This window comes from Caloenas nicobarica, chromosome 5 (assembly GCF_036013445.1).
Source record: "Caloenas nicobarica isolate bCalNic1 chromosome 5, bCalNic1.hap1, whole genome shotgun sequence".
NCBI lineage: Eukaryota > Metazoa > Chordata > Aves > Columbiformes > Columbidae > Caloenas > Caloenas nicobarica.
In genome coordinates, this window is record NC_088249.1 from 26,220,369 (window position 1) to 26,241,303 (window position 20,935).

A 20,935-nucleotide genomic window follows, 5' to 3' on the forward strand; every position below is an offset into this window, starting at 1 on the left:
TCAGAGAGTGGAGGCTGTGACTGAGTGGCTGCCCTCCCTGGCCGTCTGCATGCCCTTGAACGCCAGCGAGGCGGGGATGTCGCAGCTGTGAGGGGACAGCGGGGTGCCTCCAGCGTGTTGCCAGCCATGGCTGGCCATGTAGCCAGATGGTGCAGCGCTGTACGTCATGTAAGGTGACACTTGGGCTGGTGTGGCATAGGGAGGCATGGCTGGTGCTGACACAAAACTGCCGACAGCAGGGAGGCCATTGGGTGCCTGAAAGGAAAGGGAAAAAGGTTTCTAAGAAGGTAAGACACAGCAGATCTGCCATAAAAGAAGCTGCCCTCAGATGCTGCTGGGGCTTTGTACAAGAACCGGGGCCAGTGGGGACACGCAGAAAGCCACCCATAACCATTCCCTTGGATTTCAGGGGTGCAGTGGCCCCTTGTGCTTTGCTTTTAAGACCAGCTACCCCACGACAGCCCCACACATCTCACCCAGAAGCCTGTCCCAGACAGGGACCAGCAGCAGATGTTTACAGAACACACACTGAGAGCAGAGCAGGAATCACCAAGCCCCCTCCGTATGACTGCCCTCCTTCCAGCAAGCTGTTTTTCAGGGACTCATTAAGCACTTGGTTGCATCTAATCATTACACTTGAGAGCTACTGCTGGAGGTGTCTGTGATGAGTTTGTCCCATCTCTTTCTCAGTGAGAACCTTCATCCTCTTGGCAATAAGTCCTATGGGCTGGAGCAGGTGGGCTGCAATATTTACCCATCTTTCCCAAATTTTGCATAGGATGTTGGCCATTGTGGCTGGGCCCTGCCAGGTAGTGCTGTGGCAGTTTAAGCTGGATGTGTAGTGACCGCCACCATACCAGTGGCAGGACAGATGGACCCATCCCAGCACCTCACCTATCCCAGCCTCGAAAGAGGGTGGGCTCAGCCCTGAGATGCTCTGGGCAGGCATGGGCATGGATCACAAAGAAATGCTCCCTGGAGCAGAGAGGTAACAAGCAGCTGGGAGGTGGGAACCTCTTAAACTCTTTGGTAACTGTTTGCTCAGAGCATGAGTCAGAACTATAGTATTATAATTACTGACGATGTCTTTTAAAAATCTGTTTTCTAGGTACTTGGGATATAAACTTGCAAATGTTCTTTGCTCACAGCTTCTCCTGGTTTCAATAGAGCTTCTGTGCACAAAACAATTGCAGGGCTGGGTCCTTTCCTGCGAGCTATTTTCTTAGGTCCTTCCGTAGGCTAGGGAGAAGCGTTTCTATTTAAATAGAGAAGGGAGAGTCCTTCAGTCTGCCAGGGTAGGATTTCACAATGAATGACTCCTTATTTAAATAAAAAGTGTTTGGTAGTTTATTTCACACCCTGTAAATGCTTCTTCAGTAGAACAGGTACAAACCAAGATCATTTGTCTTGCTTAAGTTTTGATGTGTGTAGTGTTTATGTTTTAGAATATGGGATGGTATTTTTTCACAGAAATATTTCTTATCTGAATATGAAAGAACAGGTATCAGTTCAGCAAATCAAGTAGAATCTGGCATTTTTAATCAGCTGGTAGAACTGGACATAACCTGGATAGTGCGGAGTTAAGAAACGAAACAGACTTTCATTTCTCCTAAAACTTCACATGATGTTAACATTTCACTTGTTCAGTTCCTGCAACTGCCTAACTTTCCAGTATCTACCTCAATAATCAGCACTGGTCTGGTCTCAGACTCATGAGTGTAACTCACAGTTCTGCTGGCCGGGCCATCCTCTCATTGCCACTAGAGAAACCAAGTAGTAATCCTGCTGGAGTCAATATAAACATGTACAGCAATCTAAAACAGCAGGAGGCAGTGACAGAATCCTAGCCACAAACCTCCGATAGGTATATTAATTAGTACAAAACATACGGCTGCAGCAGCAACCTAATTGTCATTCCAAATCCATAAACACTTTGTTGAAGCTGAATTTGCCTTATTCTTTTGAAAATCCAAATATATGACCTAACCTTCAACTCCAATTACATGTCCCCTACTGTGTCACGGAATTACACTTTAGCCTCAGCTAAAGATCAGTGTTTGCAACAATACTGATTAATACAAACCTTCCAATAATGCACTGTAAATTAGTACACTTCTTGAATCACATGGAAAATTATTTCACTGAATTTAATGGAAAGTAAAAAGAGTGAGAGGTCCTAAGAAGCTGCTGTTCTCTAAGCTCCCAGCCTCTTCCAGTGCGCAAAATGCTTTTCAGAAGAATGTGAAACAAGAAAAGAGCACCTCTTTTTTTTTTCCTAACAACAGCAAAAAACTTTTCACAGAGGCAGTAGATCCATTAGAGCCAGGTTGTAACACTGAGACGTCAAGAGCCACAACCCAAAGGGATCCTGCACAGAGAATTGCAGAAAACCTGAAAGGGTGCTGGGAGGGGAAAAGATGTGGAGCAAGTCCCTGAAGAGTCTCATAGCTGTTGTGGCAGCACAGCGCAGCCAAACCTCCAGCCTCTGAGGCTCAGAAGAGGGGTTTTGGGCTCTGTGAGGCCACCCTGGTCCTCCAGGCTGGCTCACTCCCAAGCAGGCTGGTTCCAAGCAGAATCAAGGATGTGCCTTGAAGACCCATTTTAAGTAGGTTTCCTCATGTCCCGTGAAGCCTTGACTGTGGTTTTGAAAGGATTCCTCCTAGGCTGCAGAGGAGGCATATGTCCCTCCAGCCTCCTGTGTTGTCACTTGCTCCTCTCTACCATGTGTGGCTCTGGGAAAAGAGAGTCCTCGTTCACCACAAAGAAGAAGAGAAAATGCTTCCCATATGCTGTACAGACTGCCATGCTGTAGGATGCTCTCCAGCCACTGGCACTTCCTTTTAAAGCTCTTTTTGAAAAGGCAGATGCTATAACAACATCTCAGCTGAGGAAGAATAAAACTGTAAATGCATCTTTCAAAGCTGTGCATAGTGCTGCATTGTGCCAAGGCAAAATACTGCTTGAGGCAATCACTTTGCCAAGCAACTCTCTCCACCCCACCATCACAGGTGAAGAGTATATGAATAGAGAAAGGCAAATTCAGTCCTCAAGAAATGTCTTACTGCTATGTATGTCCAATGCTGTGTCCAAGCAAACAAAGTCCCTGGAGCTGATGACTGTGTCTGTACATGTAAATAAAATAGACCACAGCCAGTTCTTTGGCCCTAAGGATGAGCAGTGTCATGCGATACTCAGCCCTATGGCTCACCTCTCTTCTGCAAGAAACAGGGTGGCCTCATCCACACAGCCTTTTGGGCAGGGTGCCTGGGCTGTGCCCTGCCTGACCGCACCCTGGGGCAGTGGCTGGCACTGTGCTAGTGGGCACAGGCTAGATCTGTGCCAGGCAAAGTGCCAACAAGCCACCTCTTTGTTGGTCCACTAATTCTTGAACCCATGTCTTGACCTCCTGCAGCTCCTACAGACAAAGCTGCCAAGGATTTCTCAGGGACCAGAGACTGATCACTTTGCATGATTCAGGGCAAACCTGAGCTCCTGAGCAGCTCACATTAACTCAGACGTTATTGATGAATATTTAATCCAATCACATATATGTTCCCCTACTTCTATTTATCATTGTGTGGCCTTCCTTGGTATGGTCTTATGGCACAAAGTAAAATGCAAGTCTCTGAACTATAATTATTGGAGAAGCCCTAGTTTGTTACTGAATTACAATGAAGTTGCTACTTGGGTTGTTATTCATAAAACAGATGGGACTTAACTAAAATTTTGACAGTTTTTGTGAAAGCTGAATTTGAAAGAATGCCTATCCTGATTTGTAACAGACAGAACAACCCTTTCATCCCCCCGTCCCCAAGCTTCAGGTAAATTGCAACTGAAATAACTGATGTTTTTATAGTGTCTACTGGTTTTAATGTGAGTAAGACCTTACCCTAACTACTGAGGGCAGGATGTGGAGACAGTTGTGTAGGGACCACCAGTTTGGACCTGTCAGAGGCCAGCAATGCTAGAAAGCTATTGTCACTGAATAAATGAATCATCCCTATTTTAGTTCCAGTGCTACAAAGCTTTACTGCTCAAAACCATGACGATGTGGATGCCAGTAGATGCCTTCAGCCAAGAAGGCAGCACTGGGATGGGTAAGGACTGTCCCAGCACAGCGCATGACTCTGCTTCAGGGAAGGTTTGAGCCATACTCACAAAGCAGCCGGAGGTCTAATCTGGCCTGATTTTAAAGCTGAGGCTGTAGAGAAAACCTCACCTTATGTGATTTAAAACTATGCTACTAAACAAACAAACAAAAAAACCCACTTCTTTTCATCTGTGACTTTCATCAGTGATGGACTTGACCAATAATTTTAACCACAAGAGTTCCTACTTCTAAACAGCTTTAGGTACAATATGTAGGTTATCAGAAGGGTTGAATCTTGTCTGTCAATCTGGCACTTTTACAAACATGACATTCACTTAAAATAAATGAAGGAGATTAAGTTCCATGACCCTGTATATACTGGATGAATAATTCATCCTGCAATATTTCAATCAGAGGAAATGAACACCAAAATCTAAACATTCATAATTAGAAGAGCAAGAACCCCATGGTGTTTATGGATTTTTAAAACCCTTAGAACTTGTTTTAAGTGCAGATCTTCTTGAACCTGGTTTTTAAGTTTTGTAAATATTTTTTTTCTTAATTTAAACCATTGCTTTTCAAGGGAAATCTAATTTTTTAAAACAAACAAACAAACATGTAGTTCTAACTGAACAAGAACCTCTGGTCTGCAAATTATAAGGGTTCCTGTTTGAAAATGCCTACTGTACAACTTCTGCAAAAAGAGAAATATTTACTCTGAATTACTGCTTTTATCAATGCTTTGAGACAACTGATGGAAAAGTATTTCCAAATTTTAAAGCTTTGTTCTAAACCTAGAACACAACCTCCCACCGATTTGCAAATTCAGCCAAACATTTTCTTGCAAAGATACCTGCAAAACAACAGTCGCTGGGTCAGGATCCCAAGTTGGGTCTGGTGCCTCTCTGCTGAGTTACTGCTGATAGGCATCAGTGCCAGTGAAAGGAATATCCAGGACAGAATTCAAAGCCAAAGTTGGCATAAAATCTTGCTTGAGGTCGCAATAAATGATGCTGCTGAAACAAATGAACTGCATGTATTTTCACTACCGAAGGACAGGGGTTCAGTAGTTTTAACTGAGGGAATTTTCAGTTTTAGACATTTTAGGTACAATACTAACTAGAGATGACTTTTGTTGCCATTGTTTTCAGATTGCTTGGGATTTGTGACACACAGGGCATGGGCTGATGAGAAACAACCCTAGAACCAAGCTTAAGTGGGATCGTCTTTGAAACAAGTAATTTCCATTAGCTGTTTGAGCTCCTAAAAGTCAGAACAGCTCCTCTCCAAACCAGAGATAACACACACACCCCTTGATTTCTGTGATGAAGATTATACTGGTATAATGCGTCATACAGATTCAGCCTCCTTTCTCCTGCATTGTAAGGAGGGACAGGACACAAGCTTTCTGGACAAGTTTTCCAATCAATCCACATCAGATGAACTACCTGCATTTTTTTTTCTGCCTTGGTCATGTTAATACCAGAGAAGCACACAAGATACATTCCACTTTCAGACATCATGGTATAAATCCAAATTCTATATTGTAATTAATTGATTTATTTTGTTTTATTTCATCACCTTCTCTACTTTTTCTTCTCTGTTTTTTGCTTGCTTGACATGTGTTCTCTCAGTATCCACCTCCTGTGATCCATTACCATGGGCCTTCTTAATGTTTTAGAAAATGACGCAGAGTCATAGCATTCAAAATCACAGACCTGTGTTTATGTTAGTTATCACTAATAGCAAGAGTGTAAATTATCTCATTTCAGATTTACATGAATACAAACAAGACAGATTTGATGCCACAGGTGGATGTCACCTCAGTTTTACAGTCTAACTCTAAAGTAAGTTTCCAAAAGAATGTAAATGATTCTTCTTGTTTTAAAGCTATTATTTCCAATTATTTGAATCACTTGCCCATTGTAATGTAATTGTTACAATGTTTTATACATAGATAATTTATTGCATAGACTAAGAGTGTATACTTTGCAGAAGTATTCTAGATATCTATGAAAAAAAAATAAAGTGTTTCTGGAGAAACAACATGGGCTTCAAGCTCAAGTTACCTAATTCAGCAGCCCTAATGAGCCTGAACACTGACTCAGCCCAAACTCCCCTGCTGGATTCAGCAATTCAGCCTGTGTCAAGACTCAGGGAACACACCTCTGCTGAATAAGGTTGCTCTTTCGTTTGTATTTCTCAATTCTAATACTGACTTGGATGGAATGAAGCCTTCCTGTCCTTGGATGAGCAAGCTCAGCACATTGCCTTGATCCTCCAGCATGGAGCCTTCCCCTGAGAGCAAACAAAACAAATCCGCAGAGGCGTCACAACCATCTGATGGAGAGCAGCAGCTCCCCAGCCAAGTGGGGTGCTGGCAGTAGCTTTAGCTGCAGGGACGCTACTGTAGCTCTGCAGACAGACACTCTCTCACTGCTCATTTTTCAAAATGAAAAAATTAAACAATTTCTAGAAGCACTGAATCTTTTCTGAATGTCCTGAAAACATAGTCACAAAGTAGCTACTGGAGAAGTCATTTTTTCCATAGAAAGGGAAAACCACAGCAGGAAGCAGAGCTGAATATCTAGTCCTTCAATCAGAAGAACAAATTACCTTAAAAACCCAGAGGATATCTCACGTTCTTAGTGACATGCACATAATGAGTCAAAAAGGTTATGGCAACAAGACTAGGAGCAATCAAACACAAACTCCAAACATAAAGGAAGCAAACATGCTAAATCTCCCATTTTAATTGGAGGTTAAATAAGATTTATGAATCAAACCAACATATGGGATCCCAAGGGAAGAGTAAACAAATTTTCCAAGTAAAACAGCAGCAGCAGGCCTGTAATGGAAATCTCATTTAGGAAAATGGTATTACCTAAAGTTGTAAGTAATACACCTATGTTTCTTTTAAGGTTTTAAAATGTATAACCTTAAATAATATTTTGGTAGAAATTGTAGTTAACTAAATTAGAGCTAAATTCTGAAGCTGCTTTTCAGTGCTACAGCATCAATGGGAAAAATTACATGATCCTACAAACTCTCTTTCAGATCAGCGTCTCACTAAAATTAACGTGCCTACATAGGTAAGTCAGGGTTACCTACATTTAAGTATTACAATTTCTCCAGTTTATGATAACACTTTTAAAAAATCTTTTTAAGAAAAATGTAATAAAATTTCTAAGACGGCAAGGCAAATGTGAATAAGCTAGTCAGAGATAACCCTGCAAACCAGTGTTTGCTGTCTTTTTATAATGTTGGAAAAATGTATTGTAAAAATCTTTTCACAGCTCATGTTAGACCATATATCCATATTCTTAGTTGAATAAACTTATCTTGCTGAACATAGTCCCACTTACATTTTCTATTTATTTCACTGCAAGTAGAAGAGAACTGGGCAGATTTTGAAAAGTGAGGACACGGTCATTAAATAAATTTGACGTCCAAAAAACATGAACAGAAGGGGCAACATTTTCTAGGTAGGATATTACTTTGAAACATATGCCTTTATTTTCAAGAAAGACTGGAGAGCAGTAATACATTGGAATTGAGGCACTTTTAAAGTAACACATGGGCAAGGGCTTTACAGTCTGTCTGTTGCACAGCTGAGCTGGGTAGATTCCCAGAAGACTGAGCTTTGAAAAATGGAGAGAGACCTTTCAAGAATGGGGAATCACAGTATGTCTCTTTCACTGTAAGCTGTACAAAACAATGCTGGTGTTTTAGTCGAAGTCACAATTAAAACAGAATTATTTGCATGCTTCAGTGCTTCAAGATTCCAAATGTAATTAGTTACCCAATTCTATACGGTGTCTCTTACAAAGATGACATTTTCTTTACAGCTATTCCTCCTGTTACTAAATTCAATGCATTACAACGTAATGCATGAGAAAATCACACCACTTCCTTCTAAAATAATGTTCATTCCCTTAATAATGAGCAGATCTCATTCCCTGCATTTAATGTGCTTTTTTATTAACTTAGAGTTGTTTCCTTTACTTACAGGCATCCCCAGCTGCACTGAATAACACAGAATTCAGATAATATCAATTGAGTGTTTTAACTACAGTTGCGACATGCATCAAGATCACTCTTAATTATATTTTCTTATCAAATTTTAAATCTCGGCCTCTTCAGGGAAATAAAAACCCAGTCTTGGAAATAGTAGTAGTAGTTTGAATTTAAACACCATCACCGATGCTTTCCTAAGGGGACCGGGGGCATTTTATATATTTTCCAAAACAAACTGTAGCAGAAACAAAAGTAAAAAAAAAACCTCTTTCCCAGAGACTGAGGAATCCACTACAAAAACAACAGAGGAAAAGAGGTAGGAGAAAAAAACATGATGGAGTCAAGGCGAACAGAGGTAGTTGTAAAACCTAAGTGCACTCCAAGGGAAAAGGAGAGAGCAAGGGTTTCTAATGCTGCTTCAGAAGAGGGATGGGTTTAGATGGTTTTCACAGTGACGTGAGATCTACCGCATACGGTACACACTAATATGTCCACCTAAGATGTCTCCCAAACATAGATTATTGTGCATGGTCTGTACATTCACTGAATGGTTGCTTTCCATTCATACTCCAGTTTAGGAAGGATGATATAAATGGGAGTCACTGCCTTTCCAGTGGAGGTGCTGGACCTTGGGTTATATTCTATTATTTAACAAGCCTCATAGCTGAACTATCTCAAAGTGGAGTGAAAACAAATTCCGTTTGCTTTGAGCACAAAGCTTAATTTTGATGACAAAGACACAGTTTGACCCGCCCTTAGATATACCGTGCTTACAAGAAGAAAACGAAAGTTCAGAAAAAAACCCATGCCATATAAGCAAACTCCCTTGAGTAGGAGCTAACAACAGATTCCCACAATTTTAGAACAGATTTGCACAACAATTCCATCTTGGTATTTTGGCAAAATCTGAAGTCAGGCAGGGCACCCATGGACATTAAACAAGCAAATACACCGAAAGGAATAAACATTTGTTCTTTCTATGCTGATGGTTAAAACTATAATGTATTGGCAAAAAGTTCTAAGAAAAATGCCTTCTGTATATAATATATTTAACAATAGATTGTAATTTCAATATGGTGTTATTTAAATGAAACTGAGGTTAGAAGAAGTAGACGTTAAGGACACAGCAACATGAAAGGGATTCTGATGGCTAGAAGCTGGACAAAGGTGGGGTCAAACTGGTAGAGTCCCCACTTTGTCCTCTTCAGGGAGAGCCTAAACACTGGTGCCCTTTGTCTAACAAACCTCTGACGATGCAGAGGCAATTACTAGGAAGCTGGTAAGTTAATGAGGATGAAATCGCAGCCTCTCGATTATTGAATGACCATCATTATGACTAGGTATGTAGGCAATTCCTAAGAGCTGATAAATTGCCACAACAGACAAATTCGAACACACCACACAATCTTTATCTGCTTCCCGTTCTACTTCAAGCAGCAGAACACTGAACAGATCAAGTCCTATCTAATCCCCCTGCCCCTGGCACTCTGCTCCTTGGCTGTGAATGGTATCTCCCACCACTCTTGCTTTCCAGTCCATGGTCCTGTTGGTCACAGCAGAGCTCCTGGTGGGTTGGGACCCTTTGAGCAGAGGGTGCTCTAAGTGCAGTTTGAGTGTCATTAGACCATTCACTCACCTCTCTGACTTTCTTTATTAGTTTCATCCGGGTGGAATGCCCTGAAGCCATGTGGGTTGGTGGGCAGGGCACTGTGTTTTGGCCGTGGAAGCAGGTGGCCAGTAAGAGGCAGGTCTCACAAATGGGGTTCGAATGGGGTGCCATCCAGATCACCTGGGAAGGAATCGGGTGCATGTAGTGGGATCAGCTCATGCCCCTCACCCACAACATGCAATGACATGGATGCCTAGACCTCAAGCAAGCCATCTTAGTGATAGTATTTTAATAACAGGCACTGATCTGGAGATCCTAATGAGAGTGACACAGAACCAGACAGTCTCCAAGTCAAGGTCCGAATCTCTGCACCAGACAGGAACTCTGCTAACAATTCTGCTGGGTACTATGGCAAGCACCTCTCCTCAATCCCTGAACCCCCTCCCCAGGTGTGAGTGAGGAGCAGGAAGTTTGGACCTTAATCATTGATTAATTTTGCACAGGCCCATAGCATGAATCCAACTGCCTGAATCCTGATTTGGAATATAAAGTGACAAACAAGTAATATGCTAATTAATTTTTTCAATAAAGAACCTGTGTAAGAGGGTGATGTAATTGGCCGTAACATTTAAGGTTACATTTTCATCTTATTCTCAAACAAGTTACTGTATGTTGTGGGTTCTAAGGACTGCAGACAAAAACAATTACAGATGCTTTAGCCAGCACATATACAGTTCATTGTTCATCTACAATCAAAGATCAGGAACTAAATGTTTACATTGCCTATATTCTCTGTGCAAATAATTGTCCAGAATTGCACCCACAATTACTTGTAATCACTTGCCCTAAAATAGAGCCTTCCCTTTATGTGTTGTAAGCACATGGAGCTCATGACCCCTAATCAGAATCAACCGAAGGACAGGGAGTGCTATCACAGCAAAGCCAAAAAGTCAAGCCACTAAGAGCTGATGAAGTTCTGCTGAGATACAGGTGAAGCACTTGACACTTTGGGGTCTGCCTAATACATCAGAGCAAGATTACACTCAAACCACGTTTGCAAGCCCCTCTGAATCAGGAGGAGTGTTCCCAGCAGCTCTGGTAGATTTGGGATCAGGCCTCTGAATACCGTACCCTTTCCAGGAGCGAGCTTGCAGTAACTGCTTGCTCTTAGACCCCCCCCAGTTACAAGCTTTTTCCCGTTAATGAGTATCGGCTCCCTTTGGCAATGTGTACATCTGCTTCCTGCAATGCATGCAGCAAATAATTCTGAAAGAAAAAAAAACTATTTACAAGACTGTTTGCCTCCCAACAAATAGTGCAGACATATGTCAGATCTTCTGCATTCTCATACATGTGTAAACACAGAGCACAATTTTTTTCAGTTTGCACATCCATGGTGTTAGTCCAGAAAGTCACAAGCATAACATGTCTGAAAACTGCATTTTAAATACAATACAAATTTATTAAATGTTTTCATTTCAAATGGGGGGTACAAATGGGTTTGTATTTCAGTGATTTCAGCTATTTTTTTTTCTAATGCAGCTGTCAGTATAAACTGCATAATGGATAAAATACTCAGAATATTCATCCTTTGTATTAATAACATAATTATCTGTAGAAGCCATGCCCCCAACACCACATTAAATGTGCCTTTTGGTATAAATACTGACATGCAGCTGAACTCTGTGTGAAATTTGTATGACACAAAACTGTCAAGCTCTCAGAAAAATCTATTTTCCTTTTCAGTTTCTCTGATTCACAGTTGCTCTGTTTGCAAAGCTGTATGACATATGTGTGAGTATGATGTACTGGGAAAATGGAATGCCTTTGTGTATAAACAACAACTTGAGACATCAGGTAATTAAAAATGAATAGAAACTTGACAAGGCATCTCTGTGATTTCCCGGGGAACATTCGGTACAGAATCACAGTCTGCCAGGCAGAGCTTTCAACTCCTCAAATCCAAATACCGAACAGCATTGCAAATAAAGGCCCCAGAGACACTAAGAAATTCATAATAGTTAAAATAAAAAATGTTCTGCGTGCAAAGGTTCAGTTTCACGTTAAATTAACGTGACTATGTATTGCTGAGGCAAAAATCTGCAGTCTTCCTGCCTCTTTTATGAAGTCCTTTCCCAGTCCAAATTCCCACTGATTTGTGGGACCAGGGGTGAAATGAAGCCATTCAAAGCCACTGAAGAGATCAGCCTTGGCTGCCGGCTGACTAGGCTGGAAGGCCAATAAGAGTTTCATCTGAAAAAGAGCCTGCAGGATCCCATGCGTTAAAACAATGGTATATCATTTAAATGGAGGGATCAAATAAATATAATTTGAAAGTACAGAACTCTGTTCTTCAGGCTCAATTTTTCTAGTCGTTTTCATACAGAGGGAGTTTCCAGGGGATTTCTTGAGAAGTAAAATATTACCTTCCATGAATAAAGCTGGGGGAACAAGTCCTTCACTCGCCTATTGGCTCTGGAGCTATTTGCAAGCTGTGGACAGGTGAACCCATGTCTTAAATGTTGCCGATGCTCTAAATGCATAACTGACATTTGTTGGAAACAGCAGAATTCTCTAGTGCTCACACAAAATCCTTTGTTAATGTGCTTCAGAGCACATTCCTTCTGCTCGTGTTGTGTAATTGAAAATCCTAAGTGAAACACGCACACTTGGTTCCCTGCTGCTCTACTACTCTTGTGGGTACCGCTGACTTTGCTAATACAGACATAAAATTGGAATATTACAGAACACTGACTTCTCAGGGGGAAATCAGCTGTCTACCTTCTTAAGACCCAGCTTTTGTAATGAGCTTTGCCCAAAGGAGATGAGGAAAGCAGCATTTACCCTGAAGTCCAAAGACAGAGCCTATTTCACCGTGTTCCTTCTGGCACATAAATTATGACTGTGGCTTCTCCATTTTCCACCATTCCAGATTCTTTTGCTAGACCTTTACAAAAGAACCAATATTCTCTCCTGTCCCCTGCTCATCTATTTACACCCAAAGCCATACACGTTGCAAGACACTATGTAACGATCTAAGAGCATCAGAGCCTTTCGGTTAGACTTTACTGTCACAAACCACCATCCCAGACTCACTGTGCTTCAGAGAACAGACATCTAGTAAGTCAGTGCTACATGTAGCAAGAATTCAGTTCAAAAAATCATTTTGCACCTGGTTGGAACAAATCTTTTGGCAAAAAAAAAGTTGCAAAAACTGCAAAAAATTGCATTTTCACATCCTTATTTGACACGAGTTTTCTCTGAACATATTCTATATTAGCAAGGTAGTAAGATTGTGATAGTTTAAGCAAATTAATGTACACATGAACGAACACTCTGGTAAGCAAGTCTGAATACTACATGAATAGACTGGTCTATACGTTAGAACTTTCCAAAGCCAAATTCTATTTACCCATATTATTATGGGGAAGGAGGGGGAATCTCCTCTGTGTCTTCCCTTAGTGAACAGAGTTCTGAAAATTACCTTTTGGACAGATACTTTTTAGCTTTTCTGCCCTTTTAAACTCTCTGGACAATATAGTTTGATAAATGAATTCCATTTTATTAAAAGCAATTTTCTCCATTTTTAAATAGCGAATATGTTTAAATTACATTTATCAGGTGATCTTTCAGGTTGAACAAAACTTTAAAGTAAGACTGGTATTGACATTAGAACATTGATATCTTATGAAGATGAAAGCATTAATACTGAAAGAGTGAAAAAAGATAAAAAGTAGTTTCCAACACCATCATTGAGAATAACCCAATTTACATAACATTGTTCCTCAACACATCTTTTGAGGTAAATAAGAATCCATCAAAGGCAATTGTTTATAGCCTATGGGCCAGGTCCTGTGAATATTTCAGCAGAATAGTCTGCAGAAGGCCCAGCCTGGAACCTAAGGCAATGCAGCTATGGTATGGCTGCTCTTAACAGAATAATGATAAGCTATTTCCATAATTTTTAGTAAGACTGCTAACACTTCATTTGGTTTGTTTTTAAAGAAAATTGTGGAAGGATGAATATTAACTCTAAATTTAAATCTACTTCTATCTTTAACAGTACAGTCATGGCAATACTATGGTGCATATCATTTGTAATGTGAAAAGAACAGAATAATAATGGCTAATAGAAAAACATAACACAAACCAAATAGGACGGTATTAAGGGTGATATATTTTTTGTAAGACAATATATGAAATGAAGTGGTTGTTCACCTTTGGGGCCTATGAGATTTCCCACTCTGCCTCATTCACCTTTTTGCAAGCATTCCCACAGTTTGCACCCCATATCTTGAATTTGAAACGGTCTGGCTCAGCACCAAACACAAGCTACAAAATTCTCCTCGACATGGAATCCAAAACTAGACACAGAACTCTAAAACTATGTCCAAAACCTCTGTCTTTGGGAACACGCTGAACAGAGATCACGTTTTTCTCCTCAGCTTTGTTATAAATATAACAAATGAAGGGCAGGAAAGTCAATATGTCTGAAAAACTTGTGATACATTTTGAGACGTTTCCAACGCACAGAAAAAAAGTTTTCAAAACCTGTGATTTCCCAACTAGTAAGAGTTGAGCCTTTTATAAAGCTTTTCTCCTGGCATGGAATTTGACTATCAAGTACAAAGATTTAGACAGAGATTTATTAAGTAATAGCTATATTGTGTTGTAATTAAAACGTAGGAAATTCGCAGTCTACTTAAGCGTTTAAAAATGCTTAATGTAGGAAGCAATTACACCTCATTTTCAAATTATTCCCCTGCCTACAGACCACGCTGCGGGCAGGATAAAACGCGGCTTTAAGTGCGGCAGCGGGACGTGCCCGCTCGCACGGTCCGGGGCCGGGCAGAGCCCCTGTGTGCGGCGCGGCGGGGTCCGGTCGCAGGGCGGCTCGGCGGGCGGGCGGGCGGGCAGCCGGCGGGGGCCGGTGCGCGGCGATTCTCGGGTGTCTGCTGGGCGGGCTGTGCCGCGGCGGCGGGGCAGCGCCGGGAGCCCGAGGCGGGCGGGACACGGACCCCGCCGGCCCTCCACCCGCCTGGAGCCCCTCGGCCAGGAGAAAGGCGGGCTGGGGGCTGCCGGGGGCTGCGGCGACTGTGTGGAGGAAGGGATTGGAGAGAGGAGAGGAGCGGAGGAGAGAGCCAGGGTCTTTCCCGATGTCGCCCTTCTTGGCGGGCTCGTTCGTAAGCCAAAACCGGGGGCAGGCCGGCACCAGCTCGAAACCAAGAGCGACGGCACTAGGCAAGGGCCAGAAACCCGAGGCCGAGCTCAGGGTCCCTGTGCATCACCGCCCTCCCCTCACTCCCTCTTTACCTGACTGTACTTGGCCTCTTGCTCCAGGGAGCTCTTCTCCAGCCCGTTCACGGCGTGCTGGGCGGGGGAGGGGAAGCTGTTTCTGCCCAGGCTGCTCCACTCCTCCACCTTGGGGTTGGGGTAAGGCGAGGTTTCGCTCACTGCTGGGAAACATGGGGGAAGAGTGGGTTAGAGGCAAGGACTGAGATCCAGATCAATTTGTTCGGGACTGGAGACGGCTGCCTCTCTCCATGGGACGCGAACTGTGGGGCAGAGCTAAGGAGAAACCTGTCCCTCGCCCGCAACATCTCGCTGAGACTCCCAGGAGCCCCTGGAGAGGGTGGTCCGGGGGGGCAGAAGGGAATCGGCTTCCTCTGTAAAGCTAATGGCAGCGATCGCCAGCCGAGGCCGGAGCTGGCTGAGTCCCTGGTCCCCGCGTCCCTGCGTTGCCAGGACGAAGTTGCCCCTCCCGGCAGGACAGAACTGCCCCCCTTGACACTTTTCCCCTGGTTCTCCTAAAGGGGATTTACAGGAATCGCCTCGCCTGTGTGTGAGGGTCTGAGGACAAACGATATTCTCTGTTAGAAATAACGTCGACAAGGCTGCAAATTAATCAGGCTCCACACGAGTTTGGGACCAAAAAAAAATAAAATAAATAAAATCAGGAGGAAGAAGAAAGAGCAGAAAAGGAAAGAAGTCCTATCCTTTACACGTGCATCATCCACGGCACGGGAATACCGGGCTGTTTGTTTTTCAGGCGAGCGAATTCCCCGGGCCCCGCTGGGGATCCCGGGGGAGAACGGCTCCTCGGAGCCCGACCGCATCGGAGCCTGCGGGGCTGCGGGTTCCGCCGGAGCCGCTGTGAGAGCGGGGTTCCCCACGACACCACTTCGCTCGGCCCCTCGCCGAGGCTGGGGAACGGCACAAATCCGAACTTGTCTTAAGAAATTGAGCTCTCTCGGCGAGCGCCCTTTTCTGCTGATCTCACACTTTCCCATGAATAGGGGCTTCCTTTCCGTGTCAGTAAGGTCAGTTTATCCTATAAATCAAGGGCGAGCAGCCCCCATCTGCGGCATCGGCCGCTCAGCAGCCCTGGCTCTCTGCTGGGAAGGGGAGGGGAGAGATTTTACATCGCCGAAAGATGTGTGCAGTTCCGAGGTCCGAGGGAGACCAGGCAGATACCGAGGCACTCAGCAGTACCATCAGAGGCCGGCCTGCGTGGCAATGTGGTGTTAACAAAATAACTCAATTTAAAAAAAAAAAAAAAAAAACTCAGATTCTCATGTGATTGTAATGTTCTCCTTCTTTTGAGTGTTCCCTGCCAACACTACCACTCCCCAGCACAGAGCAGAGATTGCCAGGCATGTATTTGTTAAAGTCGATTCAGAAACACGTTTATTCGTGCCAGTGTGGTCTGAGGATAGTTTGAAGTAGAGAGCGAAGGACAAAAACTTAGACATTTTTGTATATATTAATATAAATAAAACATACTTATTTGTGCTTGCGTATTGCTTTAAAAAATCATATTTTAAGAAAAGAAAAAGACCTAAAAGACCTATTTGCCTAAAAGACCAATTTGCATTTGAAGTGCTGATGGAACCGGATTGTTGTTGTTAAAACCCAATGAAAACAAGAAATCACAGCCCGCCTTTCCCCCCCACCTCCGCTAATTGAGAGAGGATAGTGGGACACAGAGATCGCTGTAGGCGAAGGTTATTTTAGACTGTTGTTTTAACCACATTCACTGTTAGCTCACTGGCAGAGACCGAAATGGAAAATATGTCCCTTTCTTTGCGGCAAAGCGTAGCGAGTGACTGGGAGACGCGACGCAGTTTCCAGGAGGAGAAAAAGAAAGGTGGAAGAGAGAAAAAACAGCAAATCTTGGAGGTTTGATTTTCCTGGACCACCGCTTCGGAGGAAAATACAGCATCAGAATGAAAGCAATTAGGTGACATTTGAACTTCCTGCCGGAGCAAATTTGGCCTGATTGCGAAAACTAGAGAAAAAGGACTTCTCGCTAACGCCAAGGTGGCGCCTTTGACTGGAGGGCCGCAGCGAGCGCCGGCCGGGACCGGCACGGCCGCGGGGCCGGGGCTGAGCGCGCCCTGGGGCCACTGCGCCCCGGGCCGTTCCCTCCTGCCGAGGTCGCCACGTCTCGGGTCACAAGAGCAGCCGTGACGGCCGATATTGTACGGTTTGTTCGTTAGCCTGCAGCCCATCCCGGGACCTCTGATCTGCCCGCGTCCCGGCATCCTCCGGTAAGCTCAGTGCCCGGCTCGGGCTAGGGAAACGCGAAAGGTTTCCCGAGGCAAACCATGAAACCGCCTTCCGACTCTCGGCGAGGAAGGAGCCCAGGAGCAAGGGACCGAAATGCCCCGGCTCTGCCTGGCTGCCGCTGCGGCCCCGGCTCCCTCCTCCTCACCTTGGTCTGTGATGGACCGGATCCCCAGGATGTCCGTCACCGAGTGGGAGGACGGCCACGTCCTAGGCATGGCCATGGTGCTGGGGATCGCTGGCACCCCGGGAGGGGTTGGCACCTTGGCTCCTGCAGCAGCGATGGGGTTGGGGTAGGAGTAGATGTGGTTGTAGGGCAGAGCAGGCTGTGGAGGCGGCTGGTGCTGCTTGTAGGACTCATAGTGGCTCTGCTGGGACAAGTTCCCGATTTTGTTCCGGAGGATGCGGCTGATGGAGCTGACCGACGGCACGTTGTACTTGTCACACACGCCATCGGCCAGCAGGCGATCCCGGATCTCCCAGGCGAAGATGCCCGGATCCCTTTGTTTGTAGGTCCGGATATGTTTTACCACCGTGGGGGTGGTGACCCGAGGCTTACTACCTCCGATAGCCCCCGGTAGGATGGAGCCAGTCTCGTTGTAGCGAGCCAGGATTTTGCTGACACAGCCGTGGGAAACGCGGAGCTGCCGGCTGATGTCACACGGCCTGATACCCAGTTGCGCCAGTTCCACAATCCGCAGCCTGATGGCATTGGGCAGGGGTCTCCCGTTGACAAACACCCCCCCGAGCTGGTTCACCTCCCCAAAGGCAGGTTCTGCAAGTTAAACACACAAACACACCCGTCGGGCACTGTGAATGGCTCAGAAGGGGGCGTCTGAACTGCTCCTCATCACAAGGCAAATGTCACAGTTCGGGGACCCTCCGGCCACTCCACACACGCTTCTTCATAGTAATAGAATATCCCCGAAATTGAAAACACAATAAAAAATAGAAATATGTATATTTTAAAAAAAAAAAGAAAGAAAAAGAAGAAATAAAGAAAACAAAAGAAAGAAATTTTTAGAAACTAAAAAGAAAAACAGACGTGGCAACAAATGCCGGAGCTCTCCAGACTTGCATCAAGCATATTCCAAAAAAGCACATTCCAGAAATGAAAAACGAGATCGCCCAACAGACAAGTCAGTTTTATTGCCACAGGAAGAAGGAACACGAAGAAAAGAAAAAGAAAAGAAAAACATTTTTGGGGACGTGGGGGAGGGAGAGGAAGGAAAAGTAGTTGAGGAAATTCTTTTACATCTTGGGAGAGGCAAGGGCAACGCGGTACTTCTGAGTCGCGACTAACTTTTTAAAGACCGTTTCTGGTGCTGTTAGCGCCTCTCGCTTAACAGCACAATTACACCAGGCTGTAAAACAAACGTGCTAAAATGTTAACTGCTAAGATCTGTGTCAGGAATAATATACAACGTGCCATAGGCTCCAGCTATCCACTCGGCTGGGATCCTGCCTCGCACTAGCCTAATAACATTAATAATAAACCGAGTAGTCATTAGCTTCTCTCTCTTCCCTGCTCCTGACCCTTAACGTGTTCTTACAACTTGTAGGAACACGAGCAAAGTCAATAAGGGAGCTGCGGCAGCGGCACATGACAGCACACGGGTGCTCCCCCTCTCTTGACAGCACTTGAACCCTCCTGCAGCTCCCAGCCACTTACCCATTCCTCTGAGCAGGACACCTCTGGGGCCGCCCTAAATCCCAAACGGGGACCTATGCCCGGAGACGGGCTCCCAGCCTCCTGCGCTCCCGGCTGCACTAGCCCCCGCGACTCTCTGGTCTCCACCGCGTAGGTAGCAAGGACCTGAGAGAAAAAGGGCTACAAGAAAATCTACTTCCCGACGAAAGAGCCTTGACTTCTGCATTTCAACCTCAGGGCAACGTGGGCAGGGCTGGGCTGGGCAGGGCGCCGCAGCCCACGGCTGCCCCGAGCCCGCCCCCCGGGGGCGGCCCCGCCGCCCAGCCGCCCTCCTAATGGCCAGCGGAGATGACGGACAGCGCCGTACCGGCGGCTCTTCCGCTCTGCCTCTCAGGCGGGCTCGGCACCTGGGTCCCGCCGCGACAGAAATGGCTGTTTCCTACCTGCCCGGCGGTAAGTCCAGTTAGTGGTGGAGCGCCGCTGAGCGGGACTGGCACTGCGGTGGGGCATCACTCGGACCGGGTCCAGGGGGGCGAGCAGGCAGCCGCCGCGGGGACGGACACACTGTCGGGGGCAGCGCCGGGCAGGGCAGAGCGCCCGCCGGGCTGCTGCACCGCCCTTCCTGGCTCTTCTCCTAGAGGAAGGGGCCGTGGAGGGGGCGTCGGGGCTTGCAGAGGGGTTCCCCCTTCTCTGACAGGAGCAGAGCGATGTCTTGCCACTCGTGCGGTGTCCCCGCGTTGACTTTGCAAATGCGGGAGAGAAGTTCTTCCTCGTTTACGGTCGTCTTACTGTAATAAAGCACTTTTTCACTGACGAATATTCACCGGTGGTGTACGAGAAGGCTGTGAGTGATGAGATTTGAGCTAATTTTTATGGAAATCACAAACCGGTCGGGAAATCAGCTGTAGCTTCTCTTGCCGCGGGAAAAGACGGGACGGGGCTTGCGGCGCCCGGGCATCAGGATCCTCATGTTCCCCGGGCATCAAAGATCGGCTCCGCTTGTGGTTTAATCCCCACACTAAATATCGCACCGGGCTTAACTGTAAAATGTCAACGCCTCGCAGCTAATTTCAACTTTATCAAAGACACTGCTACATATTAACAGTTAAAAGAAAAACAGACAAAGCTGGTAGGAATTAAAGTATGTGTGGTGGGTCGCGGCGTGTTTGTGTATGTGGAAGAAGTGTTTGGTTTGGCATTAGGCGTACGGATCCTGATCTGTGAGCTTATGTGTGTGTCTCTTACATACATCCCACGCACATCGTATTGCACACAGACATCATCGGTTTCCAGCTCTAAAAAAGTATTTATAAATTTTTAATTTTTTTTTCTTTGGGGCGGATTATTTTTTCTTGTTTTATTTTGTATGTTTGTTTGGTTTTAATTAAAGTCTCAAAGGTGCAAACTCTATAAATTAAATAAACCGTGCTAATAAATACTGTGATCGGAGTGCGCGAAATATCAGCGAGTAAAATATGATGTCGCTGGTGTTTATGAACACAGTATAAATACTATTCTAATTGAAATGTTTTTCAGTTGGTTTGTTTGGGGTTTTTTTTAGAAAAAAAGATCAAATTAATTGAGCTAGGTTTCAGAGCCTGCACATGTGGCAATGAAAGGACGTAGTTAGGAATAAGTACGATGTTGCAGGGGATCGCCCACAAATTAATGGCATGTTGCAGACGTTGTGTGGTGGAATGAGGGTGATCGTGGTTCTTTCGCAGCTACCTCTTTACTTGATCGGAATATCGGCGAGTACTTCTGTTCTCTCCACAGGGATTAAATAAATAAACAAAATGGAAAACAACCCAACAACAGCTTTTCTGTGGCAGTTTTGTGCTTATTTCAGAAATGTGAGTTGCTAATTCAGGATATCACACTTGTAAATTGTGGTACTTCTTCAGCCTAGATAAAATTACCGCTAGTATAGGGGATTCCTCCCCCTCACTACCACCACTCCACCCCCGCGCAAATGCCATCGTCCGAAAGTGATAGCAGGCTG

At 44.9% G+C, this 20,935-nt stretch overlaps 1 protein-coding gene across 1 annotated transcript; it reads right to left on the reverse strand.

The window, feature by feature from the left end:
• Nucleotides 1–18,958, reverse strand: PAX9 (paired box 9). The gene is made up of 5 exons (XM_065636868.1): nucleotides 18,955–18,958; nucleotides 17,431–18,057; nucleotides 15,030–15,172; nucleotides 9,744–9,896; nucleotides 1–255 (listed from the first exon to the last, which is right to left on the reverse strand). The coding sequence occupies exons 1-5, from the start codon at nucleotides 18,956–18,958 to the stop codon at nucleotides 1–3; spliced, it is 1,182 nt and encodes a 393-aa protein (XP_065492940.1).
• Between the last annotated feature and the right edge of the window lie 1,977 nt (nucleotides 18,959–20,935).

What these genes read in the sequence shown, in the direction of transcription:
- PAX9 (XM_065636868.1), bottom strand. An exon ending in CCGGTCCATCACAGACCAAG is followed by an intron (nt 15,173 to 17,430) that starts GTGAGGAGGAGG and finishes CATGTTTCCCAG; the next exon opens with CAGTGAGCGAAACCTCGCCT. An exon ending in AAGAGGCCAAGTACAGTCAG is followed by an intron (nt 9,897 to 15,029) that starts GTAAAGAGGGAG and finishes ATTCCTTCCCAG; the next exon opens with GTGATCTGGATGGCACCCCA.